Source organism: Amblyomma americanum, chromosome 7 (assembly GCF_052857255.1).
Source record: "Amblyomma americanum isolate KBUSLIRL-KWMA chromosome 7, ASM5285725v1, whole genome shotgun sequence".
Taxonomy (NCBI): Eukaryota; Metazoa; Arthropoda; class Arachnida; order Ixodida; family Ixodidae; genus Amblyomma; species Amblyomma americanum.
Genome location: NC_135503.1, coordinates 106,046,142 through 106,064,751, shown reverse-complemented (window position 1 = coordinate 106,064,751; position 18,610 = coordinate 106,046,142). Strand labels below are relative to the sequence as shown.

At 44.5% G+C, this 18,610-nt stretch overlaps 1 protein-coding gene across 1 annotated transcript; it reads right to left on the bottom strand.

Annotated features, from left to right (window-relative positions):
* Nucleotides 1–247: 247 nt before the first annotated feature.
* On the bottom strand, nt 248–17,416 carry LOC144097983 (uncharacterized). Its single transcript, XM_077630567.1, has 8 exons — nt 17,403–17,416; nt 14,696–14,786; nt 11,548–11,706; nt 11,069–11,278; nt 9,017–9,126; nt 2,660–2,881; nt 1,727–2,009; nt 248–571 (listed from the first exon to the last, which is right to left on the bottom strand). Exons 1-8 carry the CDS (start codon nt 17,414–17,416, stop codon nt 248–250), a joined length of 1,413 nt encoding a protein of 470 aa, XP_077486693.1.
* Nucleotides 17,417–18,610: the final 1,194 nt, after the last annotated feature.

Here is an 18,610-nt window from a genome sequence, read left to right as displayed (position 1 = left end):
GGCTTTCGGCCCGTCCTTTCTGCGCTTGTCTTTTCTTTAGACGCATTTGATTTTAGAGGCTGCTTCCTTTTTTTAGTCGCAATATTGAAAAGTGTATAAATAACCTGAATTTCTTCTCTAATCCACGTGCTGTGCAATATGTGCCAGCATAGCCCAGTGGAAAAAGCTCTAATATAAAAAGTTCTCTTTAGCCAGGACGTGCACGCGCTCTACAGGGGCGACATGATGAGTCTGAGCACGCTGCGCATTAAGCCGGAGGGTGAGTGCCTTGAGCGGCACAATGGCGCCGGCAGCGCGCATTCCGCCTCGTGGAGATGCGCGCGAGCCTGTAGCGGCGTCCCGCCGCCGTCCGGTGATAGCAAAGCTCGAGCACGAACACCATTAGAGAGAATGCAGCCATTATGGCCCACAGGGCGAACATTGCTGCCATGTCGTCGTAGCGGAGCACCTTGAAGGACAGTTCGCTGGCTTGCGACGTGCCAGCCCCTTGCACTGCCTGGCAGCGGTGCCACTCCTCCATACCGCCTTGGAACCACTTGAGGTGCACTCCTGTTCCATGATGGCTCTCATTCTAGCGGAAAAGCAGATCGGAAAAGTTGGAAAATAGTACAATGTAGCCGTATTTTAACGAGAAGTGCAAAAAAGATAAAGTACTCTTTTAGAACAAACGGACTATTGGGTGATGCAGGATACCTTTATGGAACGACAGATTTCTGAGGGTATACATCTATTCTCGGCGACTTGCCGCAACAGTAGACGCACAGTGAGACACGAGTGGCACCGGCATAATATTGGTTGCGTGGACGAGCGCGAAGTGTGCCCTTTTACTTCCCGCAGCTAGTTGAAATAATGTACTTTCCAGTTTTCCTCTCAATGTCTCCAATTTGTCTTAACTGAGCAAAGTTTGGAACCAATTGATTGCAAACAGAACTATATATTTTAAACCTCACGCAACATCCCAGGATTTGAGAGGCGCCACAGCGAAGTAGAACTTTTTCTTTGCCCACCATCTCTCGTCATAGCCGAGAAGGCTACTGCTGAAACATTTTTTCCTTTAACCTCTTTCCCACAGGAACATTCGCTTTGCGTATCGATTTGACGCTAATAATGTCCTCACCCTACGCAACTCCCCCCCCCCCAACACACACACACAAACTTTGTTTATTTTAGTCTAAACAAATGATGCATGGACGCGGTAATGAGAATTACAATTTCTTGATGTGAAAAAATAGCCTCCATGCAACGCCTCAATTATGCTTTCAAACAGCTAGTGTACATTGTAAGAAATGTATATTTCGCTTGAAATTTTGTCAACTTTATGAAACGTATCTAGACGCATTTCTTCTGTAAAAGCAGATTTTTCTTATGCTTTTCTTTGTAGCTAGCGCTTCTAAAGAAAGAAAAACTGTGACAGTGGTATTTTTCTTACCCTGCGCATATTTTGAAAGTGCTTCTGAACAGTAGCGATGCGCGAAAGGTACCTTATAAACCAATAGCGTAGCAATGTAATACGGCGAATTTTTATAAAACTAGAAAAAATATAGTACACAAGTTTCATCCGGCTGTCAACAAACATGCTATGTCAGGCAAGTTATTTATAACACTTTCATGCACTTTTTGTGTCCTAATATTCAGTCTCATCTTTGTACCACCTCAGCTATCACTCTCCGTGCAGCTAACTGGTGTAAAGTAACATTTCCGTGGGTAAAAAACTAAATGTGCGAACATACTTGCGACGGATCCTACGTTGAAGCTCTGGTAACATGTTCTTCGCGTGAGTCATGGACAAGAGCCGGGTGAAGAGGAGATCTGGCGCCACGTAAAGTCTCCCTCCGGTGAGCCGACACTGCTTGGCGAGCATATGCAGGGTGACGTCACGATCACTGACGATGTCTGCTTGGCGAGCATACAGTTGCTCGATGGCATCCTCAGAAAACATTTCGCTGATGAACACCGGTCCACCATATTGATGAACCTGGCGTGTCAGTGCTCGCAGAAGCGGTCTTGAAGTGTCCAGCGATATATGAGACAGATACTGCGCCATTTCCTTTCCACCAAAAACCAATTATTATTATTATTATTATGTCTGAGTCAAGAAGAGCATATGGAAGAATAAAGCACACTAAATACGTCATCATGCCTAAATTTGTATCAACGGGTGTGGCGTGGAAGATAATGCAGTTTCCACACACAGCCCGGATATTAGTGTTCAAAAGATGATGGTGATGGATTTTTACAGCGCAACGGCTTCCGCGGCCAAAGAGCGCCATGTCACAAGGTTTTACCCTTCTCAAGGTGGCGCCAAAGACCAATTTCCCAATCATTTCACCACATAGAAGTCGACCACCAGGCAAGAGGAAAGCGTGTAGCCACTGTTTCACCGGTGGGTACCTGGCGGCACTGGGGATCGAACCCCGCACCTGCCGCATGTGAGGCGGATACCCAATGGGCTAGGCCAGTGCTAGTATTCAAAATGATATTATGCATATTTTATATCATAGGAATAACGTTAGGTTTTAGACATTGATTAATGATGAGGGGACATTATTTTAGAGGACACGCATCTCTGAATAACACTGTCATAATAAGCAGTGCGTGTAGAGGTGCATTATTCTTCTGATTTCCCAATGGATACAAGCCACAGTTTCGAAAAAGGGCACTCACCCGGACGTACGCTTCGAATGCGGTGTCTCTCCAGATGAGGGGCCGTATGTCGGGATGGGACGAAATGTCCTCCACGGATCGGAATCGTGGCGGTTCGCTCTTGATGGCCATGCTTGCCTTGAGCTGGCCAGCGAAGCCGTTCATGAGCACCGCTACTGTGAGCCACCATACCGAGAAGAGCAGCCTGCCGGCGTTCGTCTTGGTCTCAATCGAGTGCCTGCCGCAACAGAAGAAGACATATGTTCTTGCAGTAATAAATCTCAAAGTATGCTTCTTTACGGGCCTTTCCGCTAACCCGGTGTCTTTCTAAGACGATTTTAAAGTGAATAAGCTGACGACAAAACCCTGCTTGGAAGAATTCGCTCTTACCCTCATAAGAGAAAAAACGGAGAATGTCTCAAGTTTTGTCGTACATTTCAAAAGCGAATCAGTTCTTGTTCCAATTTCTTCGCTTTTCGACGAATGCGAGAGCCGACGACACCAGTTGAATGCAGGCCACAAGGACAGCCCATATACCTGTGTAAAATCGTGGTAAGGTATGGCGTTACAGAAGGAAGGTTATAGTTTTACAAAACTTTTATTGATTGTAACGCTGACTGAGGAGAGGAATGAATTTGCAACAGCTCTTGAGTAAAAGCTACAAGCTTGGTTACAAATGTCCACTTGCCAAAAATTGAAAAGGCAGTTTGGTGCACGACGCTGCACACGAGCACTGTAAAAGACTCCCAACTACGACAGGCGATTCTGTTCCTTAATTAAGCTGTCACCTCTGCACGACCTTTTAGTTCGTCTTTAACAGAGTACATAGCTCGTGCAGTTTTAAAACTTTTAATTACAATGATTATAACTCAACAATAACGTAAAACATAAAGTTTCATTTTACGGACTAACAACATAAAAAAGTAGTCACATCTTGTAATTCTTTTTCAGAGCGACAAACTTTCATTTACGGAGATAAATTATAATTATTTACAAGAACGTAAATCAGGCACGCACTCCAACTTTAAGCCAGTGGCTTCACGGCTTCTATTGCATTCGTGCTTTTAAAGCTACAGGTTTAAGGGCAGTGCTTATCGGTTTGGTGAAGCAGCGTGCGGTAAGACCGATCGCCAAACGCGTGCATTTTTCGCCAGGAATTAGTCACACATGCCTGTTATTCAAGACGTAACAAAAACTCACAAGGAAAGGTAGTGGGAAAGAGGCCTGGTTGTGGTTCTTGGGTCGCGGTTTTTACCCGAGCCCGCACGCTTTCGAAAAGCCCCGCAAACAAAGATGGTTTGTGGACTGGGAACTTCAGAATACTAATTTCCGAAATTCTTTGCTGAAAACTACGTCGACGAAAAAGAAAAGCGGCGGTATTAGAGAAGGAGAGGAATGGAGGCGGAGCGTGTAATAATAAAAATAATAATTGGTTTTTGGGGAAAGGAAATGGCGCAGTATCTGTCTTATATATCGTTGGACACATTTAGATACTGGCGCGAAAGAAACTTTTTAAATACAGAACAGCGTGAACGCATCTGAGAAGCTGCCATTCTACATTACGATTAATAGAACGTCTCTCATACATTGACAAGTCGCTGATGCGTTACATGCGCATATACACCAGCTACTAATAATGCATTATCCGGAATAAAGTCTTTGGGATAGTACGTCATAACTATATTCATTATTCGGCCGTCGCGCTGAGTCTGTGGCTTTTTCGTTCGCCTGATAATTCAAAACAAAAAACACCTCCGCAGTGATGTGCGATGCTGGGCGGGCTTAGTGCCCCAAGTGTCTAAATTAAGCTGGCGCCCTCCCCAAGGCGTCTCTTATAAGCCATCTGTAAATTCGGAACGATAAACAATTGCAAACGTACTCCCATAATAATTATTGATTGGTTAAAAAATGACTCCTTAACAAAGGAACTTGCAGACTTAAAGTCTAGCCATAATAATTTTTGATTGGTTAAAAAATGACTCCTTAACAAAGGAACTTGCAGACTTAAAGTCTAGCGAGTGTCTTGTCTTGCTACATGTAGTGTGAGTGATGGGTGTGTGTGTGTGCGTATATAGGGCCTACAAGTTAGCTTGAAAATATTAATTTAGTATTACTACTTGGGCACTGCGCCAAAACATGCATACATAGAAGCGCTGTTTCTGAGTCTGCGTTTGTTTGATCTGCTTGAATTCATAACATGAAAAGTGCATGCTAAGTGGTGAATTCGGTTTAACGTCTGCAAGGCACATGTGGGCTATGAGTGACGCCGTAGTGTAGGGCTTCTCATTATATGAGGATACCGTGCGTTATTTAGCATGGCTGACATCTCACAGCAGCCTATTGTTTTCGTATTTCACCTCCAGTTAATATAGCAGCTGCAACAGTGGTCGAACCCGCAACTAAGGCATCAGCTGTATAAAGGCATAGCCACTGATTGAACTCGGGTGATAAAGTGCAATCTGGAAATAATGTTCCTCGGCAACGAATCTTCACAAACGCATGAAATATGCGTTAGAGCGGAGGCATATACGTGCAAATTAGAAAGTAGAATGAACAGTGCTACGATACTGGCCGAATAAAAATCGACAACTTGCAAGGTGAAAAAATAAAGGCCAAGAATTAGCCCACTAAATGCATTTTTATACGATAACGGTGTGTCGCCGAAATTCGTGAGGCCTAACCAGCCAAGGGTAGACCGATGCCGGATTTCAGCCAGCGCAATCCCTGCATGACGTGTTCCGTGGAGCAGTCGTTCCCTGTACCCGGCCATTCTGCGTCTTTACACGGTTTTTTCAATGTAATGTAAAGAATAAGGATAAAGCAGAAAGTAAAAAAAACAGAGTTGAATCAGCGGATATGATAAACACGAGCAATAATTAGTCCGCGTCACTTCGTCAACCACGCTGTCCTTCTTCCAATGTTGCGGAGCCACTGCTTCTTGCGCAAGCCGCTGCGCTTCCTTTGTGGTGTCTTAAGAATTGTGCGGCCATTTTCAGGCCACATTCAGGAGTTCATTGCTCAAAACCGCTGTATAGACCAGAATATGGCCCTTTCGAACCGAGACCGGTTCGCGCTCTCGTGTACTCTCAAACCCAGGCATCAGGCGCCATCTTTCGACGGGCTGCCAAGACGCTACGAAATGTCTATGCACAACAAGCGGACATTGTAACCTCTGAGTGTGCTTAAACACGTTCTGTCCATTTTCGTGCAAGTACAGTAAGTGATCTGCATACCAATTCGTTTCTTTGCTGATGCAGTTAAAGGTAGAGAACAGAAAATAGCTGCAGTTTGTGGGGCGCTGCGTTCGGTCTGCAGGACGTGTGTCGAGAGCTCTGCCGCTGCGAAGTGTTCAGCCTGCACTGGTTCCTACCAGGCGTTCAAAATGCTGACCAGCATAAAAAAATTGGAGGACGCTTAAGCTTCATTTTTAAGAGTGAGACGCGACAGCGCAGCGTTCCCGAGGAGTACAGGGAACGCCATCGCCCGTTCGGCGCGACGCATGGCCCGTTGGAGAATTTAAGGAAAGGACGCCTGTCTCACATATCTCGGCGGACACCCGAACCGGGTCGTACGGGAAGGAAAATGAAAGGAACAATTGCTTTTAATTAAAGGAAATGACGCCTATCTCAAATTTCTCGCTGGACACCCGGATCGCACCATAAGGGAAGGAAACATCGATATATCGTTCGGTCAATCAATCAATCAATCAATCAATCAATCAATCAATCAATCAATCAATCAATCAATCAATCAATCAATCAATCAATCAATCAATCAATCAATCAATTTTTCAATCGGTCGATCAATGAATCAATGAATCAATAATCCAACCAACTAATCAATCAACTCATTAATGAATCAATCTATCAATCCTTAAGGTTGTCGCGTTAAAATCCCTTTCCTTACGGCGCGGTTCAGGTGTCCACCGAGATGTGCCATTTTTCGCTCACGGCCAAAGACGTCGATGCCAACGCCGAAGGTACCGGCTTCTCTGCGACACGAGCTCCTTAACGCTGTCGCGTTAATATGCATACCCAAGAATTCTGCACAAAATAATTTTTCTACTAAAAACCATTATGACTGCAATTTTTTCATATGGCGGCCAGCACTTAAGAGGGCAACGAAGATTTCGGAGGAAGAAGTGCGCGGCTCGTGCTCTCTCCTAGGCTGTTCTTGTTGAGCGCTGCCGCTATTTATCTCTATTTACTTACGTAAATAGCTCATGTGACGATATAATATAAGAATTCACTATAACAATCAATGTATCCGCAGTTCACCGGACGGCATTCTTGTATTTTCTTTTTCTATTAGCGTTTTCGTTAGCGTCAAAAGCGCTCCCAATTGGTTTTCTACTGTAGTCTTAACTGTTCGATGCGATCGATGGAAACGGTTTAAAATAAAGATTTTGCTACACATCAGAAGAATGGACCATTACATTCAATATTACCATAAGAGTGTCTTACAATTTTTCAATTTTCAATATTTGTGCCCCAGAATGTAGCTCATGGGATTACTGCGGTGCATGATATGAGCTACGAGGCAAGTACGAAAGCGCGAGTAGGTACTGCGCTTGAAACGGTCGACATAATAGCGTGGCCGTCGCAAAACGTTTAGCATTCAGTCATCATGTTATCGGAACATGCAGGTATGCTCAGAGCATTCGAAAGGGGTGATTGTTTGCATTTGTCTCTGGAGAACGACGTGAATAAACGTTTCCTGTGTGGGCGTAGAAGCTGTTTCCTTGCTACATTAGCTGATCTGCCGCTCTGCCCTACCCTGAGGTAACGTGCGTCTCAGCTGTTTCCCACTGTTTGCGTGGTAACACCTTGCCTCTGCCTTCGGCTCGCGTGAAGCTTGAAGCTGCTGTGGTTGTTGGCTTGTACCCACCGTAGTAAACTCTACAGCGACCGATAGTAACCCTGTGCCAATGCTGCTGCTCGGCTACACAAAGCTACACAAGGCACAGTTGCTGTAGCAAGGCTAGCTTCAATATTGAAGCCTGCTAAGTCCTTTTTCCGGACTACTAACAAAACGCAGCTTCTCAAAATCACATGCGAAGTTCTTTCACTCACCGGAAGGCATTAAACGCATTGTCATGCAGTACGAAATACTAAACAACAACTTTTCCGCCCACCTAGAGTGTGTCGCTTCCCTGCTGTGAGCGATGCTGCTCAAACTCCGGACAAGCCTAACAGTCATCACTTAGTTCCGTGTAATAGCAGCAAAGAGTAAACGTCAATTTTCCCGACACTGCTCGGACCTTCTGTTCCAGCATGTATTCCTCCTCATACAAATCTCAAGCACTGCCTCCAGCGCTTTTCTTTTAACCAGTCCACGTTTAACGGGAGGTAAGGGTATACATAGCTTCCGCTGCCGTAAAAGGAACAACGCTGTCGCTGTACTAGTTCCCACCTGTGGCAGCTACTTCTGCAGGATAGATAAATGTAAAAAAAAAGAACATTCGTGCCTGGAGATAGCTGTGCATTTGAAGGAAGACGCATGGTAATCTGCCAGACAGACTACCCCTTCAGAGTCGCTCATTGCCCGGATGCAGAAATCGTAAATAAAAAACTCGTTCCCCGCGATTATTGTCAGCTTTTGCCGGATTTGTACATAGCGCCGTCGTTACTAAAAAAAAACATTGCAGAAATTAGCTTTTGCGAGTAATATATTATACTAAGGATTGACTTGCACTCCTTCACATTGCTGTTTCTATAACGTTTTTATTAACATATTTCTATAACGTGTTATTTGTACTAAAGGTTTTGTCGTCTGCGGAATTACTGCGGATTGGGTCATTTTTATTCCATCCCCGGAAGGAACAATGTGTGCTTTGGAGCTGCATATACAGCATTTGCCGTAAAGTTTCGCGACTGATTCGTTTTCTGCTCTAAAAATGATTCTCGAAAACAAATGTTGGTGCTTACCTGTAGCGCCATGTTTTCGGGCTAACCTGAGCTATTTATGTTAATTGATGTGGCAGGTGCTAAACGGCACTACATGTAGAAATATACGTTGTCACTAGTCGTCTGCGCATTCTAATGTGAGTGAATGTGGAGAGATAGACGTCCACCTCGAACAGCGTGTAAACATGAAATTATATGTGAAGCGTGGCAAGACAGCCACACAGACGTATGAGCTCCTACGTGACACTTACGGCAACGAGACATTATCGCGGGCGCGAGTTTTCGAGTGGGACAAGAGGTTCGTTTCGGGCACAACGTCGGTGGAAGACGACTCAAGGCGGGGGCGCCCTTCAACATCACGGAATGAAAACAACGTGGCTCGGATAAGGAAAATCGTACCGCAAGACCGCACAATCACAGTCCGCATGCTATCAGAAGCTCTCGACATTAGTAAGACAACATGCTACCAAATTTTGAGTGAGAACTTGGGGACAGAAAAGCTGAATGTCAGACTTGTGCCCCACTCCCTCGAACAGGACCAGAAAGACACGCGGGCATCAGTGAGCGCTGATTTGATCTGCGTGGCAGAGAAGTGTGCTACATATGTCGACAGCATCATTGCTGAAGATGAAACATGGTGTTTTTAATACGATCCTCAAACCAAGAGGCAGAGTGCCGAATGGCGGTCCACAAGTTCTCCGGCGTCGAGAAAGGTGCGGCGACACAAGACCAAAACAGAGCCGATGCTGATAGTTTTTTTCTATGCCAGAGGTGTCATACACCACGAGTTCGTCCCACAAGGGCAGACGGTGAATCAGGAGCTTTATATCCGCGTGCTCCAACACATGAGTGATGCAATGCGACGCCATCGCCTTTATTTATGGGCATCTGGACAATGGAGGCTTCTCCACGATAACGATAGCCCACAGACTGCTCTTAGCGTGACAACTTTTCTCGCCAAGCAAAGCATTACTGGACTTCGCCATCCGACATACTAGCCTGACCTCTTCCCATGCGATTTTTTCCTGTTTCTTTATGTGAAGAGAACCCTAAAAGGTCGCCGGATGGGGAGGGTGGAGGCCATTCAAGACGCCACGACATAGGAGCTGCCAAAAGAATCGTTTTCTGACTGTTTCCAAGATTTCAAGAAGCGTTGGAAGCTGTGCGTAGACTGCCGGGGAGACTATTTTTAAGGGGTGCTGGACAAATGATTTAAATGTTTAACGCATTTTTTTAATGACCCCAGTCTCGGAACTTTACGGATAAATGTAATACGAAACCATAGACGCTGTTGACTCAAGACGCTACGCTCCCTTTTTCTGTTTCTGCATATGACCCTGGCGCAGATCAATTACAGAAATAAGGGTAAGTAAATTTTTTTCAGGCTGTCATAAAACGTGGAAAGGAAAAGCTCAACATATTTGTCATACGCAGCAAAACACAGACCCAGTAGACGTGTACGGACTGAAATTTCACTCGTATTAAGCTAGCTAGGGATCTCTAAGGGAACGTTCTAAAAGGGGGTCAAAGGTTGCGCACGGCGAACCTGGAGAAGTGAATGGCATAGTGAAATACTTCGGCGTGTATATTTTGCAAGCGCTGCCTAACTAAATTCGCTATTCCTCATCTTTTCATTTTTCTCGTGCTCAAACTGACGGACGTATTACTTCTTCCCAGAACACATGCCAGTCTGGGCGAACAAAGAGGCTTATCGGCACTGTCTTTTCTTCTTGGTTCTTGGCTTCTTAGCTTAATTTGACCTCCTCCATTACCTTTAAGGGATAAACTGTATCCACTCTGGGGATTAAATGCAAAGCCTGACTAATGACTTCAACAGCCAGAACAGAACGGTTGGTCTAAAAAATAGCATGTAGAAAGCCAAACTAATGTTAAACTGTGTCGCAAGCCAGCAGCAGTTTATTATTGACAGCGACGCATTGGAGGTGGTAAAGGAATACCTGTGCTTAAGGCAGGTAGTTGCCGCAGACCCGTGTTACGAGAGTGATATAACGAGAAGAATAGGAATGGGATGAAGCGCATTTGGCAGCTTCTCTCAGATCAGGAATGGCAGTTTACCAATGTCGCTCAAAAGAAAAGTATATAACACCAGCATCTTAGTGGCACACACCTAGAGGAAAGAAACCTGCAGGCTAACAAAAAGGGTTCTACTTAAATGGAGGACAAAGCAGCGAGATAAGGGAAAAATGATAGGTTTAACCTTAAGAGACAGGAAGAAAACAGAGTTGGTCAGAAAACAGGCGCGGGTTAATGACACTCCAATCGATTTGTAGTGCAGATTATAGAGCCAGTTGGTGCGGCGACCAGTCAAGAAACCTTTGCGCACAACACGACGGGAGACGAGGCAGAAACGGTGTGTGCGTGTGCTTCTGCCTCGTGTCCTGTCGTGTTTTCCGAAAAGTTTGCTTGGCTATATCCCAATTAAAATAAAGAACAAATTGGCTTGGGCAGCATACTTAATTCGAAGTGAAGATAACATATCGTCGTTAAGGGTAGCAGACTTGGATACCAAGGGAAAGCACGAGTAGCGGGGGTGGCAGAATGTTGGGTGGGTGCATGAGAAAAAGAAGTTTGCGGGGATAAGGCGCCGGTAGGTGGCCCGGGACGGGGTCCGTTGAAGAGATATCGGAGAGGCCTTTGTCCTGCAGGAGGCGAGTCAGGATGTTGTTGATGATGATTTCCTCCATTTCGGTGGAGTTCACAATGAGTAGCTGCAAGAAGTTACGTTCAGGGTAAAAACCTCAGGTAGTGTTATAATTGCACATTATGCTTTTTATTGTTGCTTATTTTCATCCAAGTGCCTTTGGGATGGCGATATATTTTAGACCAAGGCTATCGCAGGACTCCTCTTGGAACTTAGCACGGCAGTCAGCCTTATAGCTTTAAGTCCAGTGGGAAGTATGCTACCTGTTGGGGGCGCTGCTCTGGCCGTAGCAGGAGTAATTCATGGTTGTTTTCAACAGGCAGGTACGACACCTACCTCCCAGTCGAAGACAAACAGGTAGCTGAAAACGTTTATGGAGGGCTCTCTGGCAACGGCAATGAGTCCGCATTCGCTGGTGTACATGAAGGGAGCGTAAATGGACACCTGGGCTCGGTCTTCACGCATGAGCATTGGGGCGGCGGCCAGGTCTACGTCCTGTTCGTTGAGGAGCACAGAAAACGAATCAAATAAGACCCTTCGCACTCACTATTCGGCATCTACAAAAATGTTAATGTTTATTGATGTCGCAATTCTTTGTCGATTACTTTGCACGAGCCTCCATGCTCACTTTAATTGGACACTGGCAGGCTGCTCTAACTCGAAACGCAATCCATTCTCCGCATTCTACCAATAATGGCTCGGTAAATACGGCTGCGAAACAAACTTCTTCTTTTCTTCTAAATAGCATTGCTCTAGACGGGTGGCGGTCATGATGAGACATTTTCGTCTTCAGAGCTAAAGTATACAACATGGTCAGTGCTTGAGTGCAAACTGTCCTTTTTTTTCATATTGCAGCTACCTGTACACGTGAAACGTTGTTACGTATTCCAAAGCATGGCATCCAGTGATGATGGTAGGTCGCTTACAGGGCCTATTAAGAGAAAACGCACAAATGGGCCTAGTTAATGGAGATTTTCATACTCACGCTAAAAGCATATACAAAAAGCTACACGAGTTAACTGAAACGGAAAGAGCGCCCTAGTTTACGTAAAACATATTTGCGACACAAAGAAGTGTACATGTGCAGAGGTACATGCACGTACCTTAATATTATTGTGTACATACACGTTTTCTTTAATTGTTTTAAATCATCACACTTATTTCAGTTTTTCACGAAGGACATTTTAAGCATTCTTGTAGTTCTCAAAAAGGAGCAGCCAGCAACCAAAACATCTAAAACTGAAATATAGGTAGGCTCTAGCTTGCTCATAATTACTCACGGCGTTTTCATTCATTGACAGCCAGATGTAAGTGTGATGGACTAACCTGCCTACCGTTAGTTTCATTTAGTCTATAATAATTTTGTTATCCTGCGCACTTCCTAAATGTATTTCAGCATTGTCAATTGAAGTTCGAAAAAGATCTTTTACATGTCTAATTTCAAATTACTAATGCACTGGTTGGAAAGCCGCCCTTCGGTGGTAAATTGGGCACAGTAATACCATGAGACAGTAATTGAAGTTAACCCCGCAAGACCGCCCCATAAAACATAACCACAAATTCGGGACAGCGCTCAGCCAGTTCCGCTAATCCTAGCGGCCTGTAATTAGCGTGCAGTAAATCCTAAATTATACCTTTTTCTGCTCTAAAGGATGATGCCACCGCTCTTGCTTTAAATTTTGAAAGCTGTGACCAATCGGGTGGCAGCCTATGGAACTAGAAGGGCTTGTCACGAATCCCTATTAATGTTTCATTTACCTAATGTTTGGCAAGGACATAATGCTAGATTTATTGGAAAGCTTGCTACGTATCAGAGAAAACGAATACAGCAAATAGGACCCGGAGCGTAGAGGATCTATAGGACGAAACAATTGAGGAAAACTGAAGTTTGCCTTTAGTGTACAACGCGATAGCATTCCTTGGTAGCGTAGAACTGGCGGGTCTGGTTCGTGACCAAAGGGAGAGAGGTTTAATGCCATCACTTGATCAACTAATTTTTCTTTTAAGGAAAAATTCTTGCGTTTAACGTCTAAGCCCTGTGCACCAATCAGGATTATCCTGTCGCCGAAAAACGCCGGTGTTTCCGCTGAACGGGGCCCTTAAGGTTATCACATAAATGATAAGAAGACGACTAGGGTTCTTGCAGAAGGATGCCTTGTACTCCCTTCGCGTTAGTACGTTTTCCCATTTGATCCGGATTTGATCCGAAAGTTACTGATTCTTTAGGCCCAGGAAATAAGAAAAAAAACGCATCTTGTTTGCGCGGATGCACTGATATTCGGCATGGTGCTAACATCAAAGTTACCGCGGGAATGTTTCAGCAGCTCGTAGGTAGAACAGATCATAAGAATTTGCCTTATCGCGCACGATATCACCGCACTTTTTAGTTTTCGGTCAATTAATAATTAAAACATTTTTACTAAGTTACGCTGTGTTCGCTACTAGCGGCCGACAGAACCCGTTATTTGATAATGCCCAGAGCAGCCGAGGATGTATCAGGTGGGATTTCAACAATCTTCCCAACAGAAGCGATAATTTCTTTTTTTGTATGGACGTACTCAGTATAAACCTTTTAAACATGCCCACCACAGAAATGTTTCAAATTCAACACTACTACGAATGATATCATGCTTACGCTACCGGAAAAGAGAGTCGGGCAAATATTTTCAATATTTAGGCTGCCGGAAAAATGTTTAGTTTAGTGGCTTCTACAGATCGAAGAAGAGAGTATACCAAAGAGTTGTTACCAAAGCAGACAGCGGTAGTACAAGAGCAACATCCTTGTATTGAGACTTCCTTCTACTACAGTAGATAACATTTTTTTCATCGCGGATATCTCAAGCAAATGCTAAATTTTTAATTTACTGCTACATATTGAGAACTTGAAGTCTTTTAGTTTCTGCGGCTAATAGCAGTACGATACAAAGGCGGTAAAAACAAATATTTCCGGGTGTATTATGCCGCTTACCTTTGAAGTTCCTCCTTATTCGCCCAGGAAACACCTATCTGTTTCTAAAATTATTCAGAAACGGATACGCCAACAGCGACGAATGTTAGAATAAAAAAAAACGACTAAAGCTGACGAATATTCTAAGAAATTAGGACCAAGTTTTGAGCATGAAGCCGGGTTGCACAATCTTTATTAATGAACACAACCTTACCGGTGAGCACCATTGAGGCGCGAATTTTATATTTCTGCAGGTTTCCACAAGGAGAAATTTAATGTCTTGTGGTGACGGCCGCGCTAAAAACAAATGGTGACTGTTTGCTGAAACAGTATTGCATGAAGTGAATGATATATTGTGCAGCCATAAGTACTCAAAATGCATACTTCTCAATAATTATTCAACCTGATTCCTTCATAGTTGCTACTTTGTCTTTCAATGCCGGTGACATTTTCTTTTTGAATTTCACTCTCCCACTGCGCAGTGAACCACAATGCTGACTAGTACATTTCGCTGGTAGAATGGGCTGGCTTACTTACTCCGCTCTCCAAGAGTCCCATAATGCCGTTGTAAGAGCCGTTTGCAAGGCGCACGCCGAATGATAGTCGAGAGTCGTACACGATGTCGTAGCTGCCAACCAAAATTGAAACAAAAAGCAAAATAAATATTCGGCATTGGCAAGCCGATTGGCACCACGAACGGCAGAAAAAATGCAAAGGGACCCATAAGCCCCCCTTTAAGAGTATGAAGCGATTTTCATACATGCAGCAGGTCGTTATTTGGTTTACATTCATAGATCCGTGGGAGTCCTCATACTGCTCCTGGTGCAGTTTGGTTAATGATTTATTATTTGTGAGGTTAAACGACCCAAAGAGACTGAGGCTATGAGGGGCGCCGTAGTCATGGGCTCCGGAAATATCAACCACCTGGCGTTCTTTAACGTGCACTGACATCGCGCTTAAGCGGTGCAACAATGTGCTGCGGTAGCAGGTGATCCCATTGGGGACAATGTGCAGTCCAGGTTGCTCTTCCGGAGCGACCTATCATTACCTTAACTACCACCGGTCGCGGTGGCCAGTTTGCTCACTATTCGTTGGGCAGGTTGCGATGACGCCTCAAAGTCAAGTGATCTAGGTGGGCCTCCTGCCTCCGAGGTTACTCTCTGGGCACCATCTGCCAGTTTAGTTCTGGTGATTTTTCGTTCACAACGCCGACAGCGGATTCTCCGCACAGCACCCCGCTCTAACACTGTCGCGTTAAAATGGCAGCGTAGGCGGTTCACTGCAATATTTCCATCCACGTTCTTTTCCACCGCCTGAAAGTGGACGCGCGGCTGTACTGGAACCCTTGCTTTATGGCGAGCATTGAAAGGCCCGAATCATGGCAAGTTGAACTCCTACGCACTAGCTGTTTTCCATGAGTACTAATCACTGCAACCTTCCTACTTATGCATAGAAACTTTTACAGCGTGTGACATTGTTCACTGCGAAGCAAGAAGTTACTGAACAAGTTTTTTTAGGTGTCCTTTGTCTGATCTAAACATTTAGTTTAAATTTTTGTGTTTAGGAAGCCGGTGTTTCTCTCAAACCAAGGAGCATAAGCTGCTAATCGAGTTTTGCCACAATAGGTGCCTGCCAGTGCTTCGCCTCATTTTCGATACAACCGGAACATCCATCTTGCAGGTAAAAGGCGGCCTTTTATCCGTCTCCTCAGCAAAATATAGCTTTCAAAATTCGGTCTAAATGCAGAGTTTTCTTATAAAGAGGGTTGAAGGACTACGTTCAATCAGGTCTTATCCACCAGTCTGATATCAAAGCGGCGTCATGGTCTTAAATACTAGTGTCCCGCTTCCCCTATTCTCTAGGTCATCGTTCGCTGCATGATACTGGCCTAAACAGTTGATCATAAGATAGCCTTACGAGAAATGTTTCAAAGGTCCCAAGGGCACAGAGTCTGATTTTGAGCAGTATACTTGAGGTCTTAAGACGCCTACGAAGCTACCAATGCTCTAAGATGTGAGAATCATCCTTCTTCTATCCTGTACAGATTTTTAGACTTTCGGCGGTGCTGAAAGTTCTCCAGCTCACGTCCTTTAAACCAAACATGTGGCCTGGAAACTTTTGACGCACCCTGTACAGCTTCGGCCCGGTAAGGTCGACAAACCATTCACACCATTCAACTCCTCGCTATGCCAACCGGAGCTTCATAACCCCACCATATTCCCTAACCTAGTCTCGCATCCTGGTTCTGCTTTTCTTCGACTGCGCTTGATTTACAATATTGGTGTGCACCTGTTGCACAAATAAATTTTAGCATTGGGTAATCTTTTATGACACAGAAGGAAAGAAATGCCAACTATGAGAAATATTACAGAAAATGTAGATACCAAAAGCGCATGCGCGTGTAATAATCCTGTTCTCAATTGCTGTGCAGCATGACTGGATTTGCTAAAAGCGCGAAAAGAAAGCATTTTTTGCTTTTTCTCTCCTGCTCCAGCATATTGTGAATAATTGTCCTTTGACACTCTTTAGACAACTGCTGAGGTTGCAGTTAGCCGCTTAGATCCCAGTATTCATGAGATGTCGGTTTCTACTTTCGTTGTAAATATTATATTTCGCCTTAGAATGCATTCAGTAATTAATGGCTTCTCTTCTGTACTTGGTAACGTCCTTCATTTATATCAGAGTAGAATCTAACGTTACGTATATTCGCACGGAGCAGGCCGTAAGTCTGCTTTAGCGTCTCGACAGTAGACCTCTGTAAGAAAGAAAGAAAGGTGAAAGTTGCTTTGAGGCTACCGCACCTAAAGGGAACAAAATCTTCGAGTGCCTGTGGTATCAGTCCGAAAATTCCAGTCATGTGCACCTTCCCAGCTCTGCGGCCTTCCATGACATACGGTGGCGCCTGCGCAGAACAGAAATGCGGTGCAGTAGCGTTACCAATAACGCGTGGCCTTTCCTCTATTTGGCCGTTGCTCAATGCTCTCGCTGAAGCGGAAGGTTCTGTACTGCCCCCACACGCTGCGTTTATTGAAGCGAGTAAAATACACGACAGAGTGCTTCTACGTGTCACCACCCTTTGTTTATCGAGTAATAATTGTGCAGTAAGCTGCGCTGCACTATACCTGACTGCTCCTCTTTAAGACACTGTCTCAATAGGCTAGAATCTGAGTAAGATGCAGTTTTTAGTCGATTGAATTTCGTAAAGTTTCGTCTGCAAGCATTCTTACTAGTCACTTTTACTTACTCTCCGAGAGGCATATTACACTAAATTTCTTGCTGAATCAAGGTAGCTATATATTGGTAATTTGATTCTCGGCTCTCATTTAGTAACAATCTTCTTTTTGAATTGTCTTTGATTTGAAATCTCTAGTTACTGGAAGATCAAGCAATCTCAGAGTTCGAGCTTTGCCACTCCAATCGTTTTATCTCGCTCTCTGCGCGTTACAAATGTATCTCTGCCACTCTTCATCCGCGCTCTCTTCGTAGTAAGAAGTACAATGAAATAAAAATGAAACAGAAAAAAATTCACTGCATCTTCTTGGTCTTCTGTCCACTACTATGATCTCATAAAAATGCGTTTGTTGGTCAATCTAAGCATTTGAGCTCACGCGTTTGAAGTGGCTATCTGTGTATTGGATTCTTTAAATGCGGGATAGTTATACTGTAAATCAAATCTTGTGGCCCCGAAGCGAAATCTCCAGTGGTCGTGAAGAAGTGAAGGTCTGGCTTTCGAAAGCCATCCCCATATTTCAATGGAACGTGATCCCCCAGCGGCAGCGCACGCCGGCCTGATAAATCCGTGATATCACGGCCCTTAACCATGCATCAGCTTATAACGCGCGCGAGGTGTTTCCACCTCTCGGCTTCTTCTTGGCATTTTTGTTCTACAAGTTTTGAAGCGAGGCACATAACGACCAACGGAGTTATGATCGGAAGCAGGCTCTTTGTCGGCGCTGCGTCAAAGCGCTATGCTTTCTAAACGAACTGAAAAGCAAGACATATACAAAAAAGGTTGTTTGCTAGATGAACACTTGGGCGAAGCGAAGAAAATTTATAGCGAAGCACTCACCGTAATAAAAGTGACTCGGAGGTGCGAAACGTTTGAAGTCATGTTGAAAAGTGCCTTTTGCCTGGAAGCTCTCGACTGAAGAGCGCTGATACGTACCTTTAAATATAGGCACACGAGTCACTTTGCAAAGCATATTTTCCTCCGAACGCTTGACTGGAGAGAAACTATATCTCATGTAGCGCTAGGCAAAACAAACCAACATCACTAGGGAGAAAACAGCCGAATTGATGCTGTCATACAGTAAACTGTAGGTTGACACGTTAGGGCCCAGTCTTGTGTTTGACAAATGAATTAGCAAACAGGGCGTCCCACCCATTTCACAGTGGAGGAGATCAGGGCTGGAAGTGAAATCTTCAGAAATGTTCACTGCGAAACTTTGTATC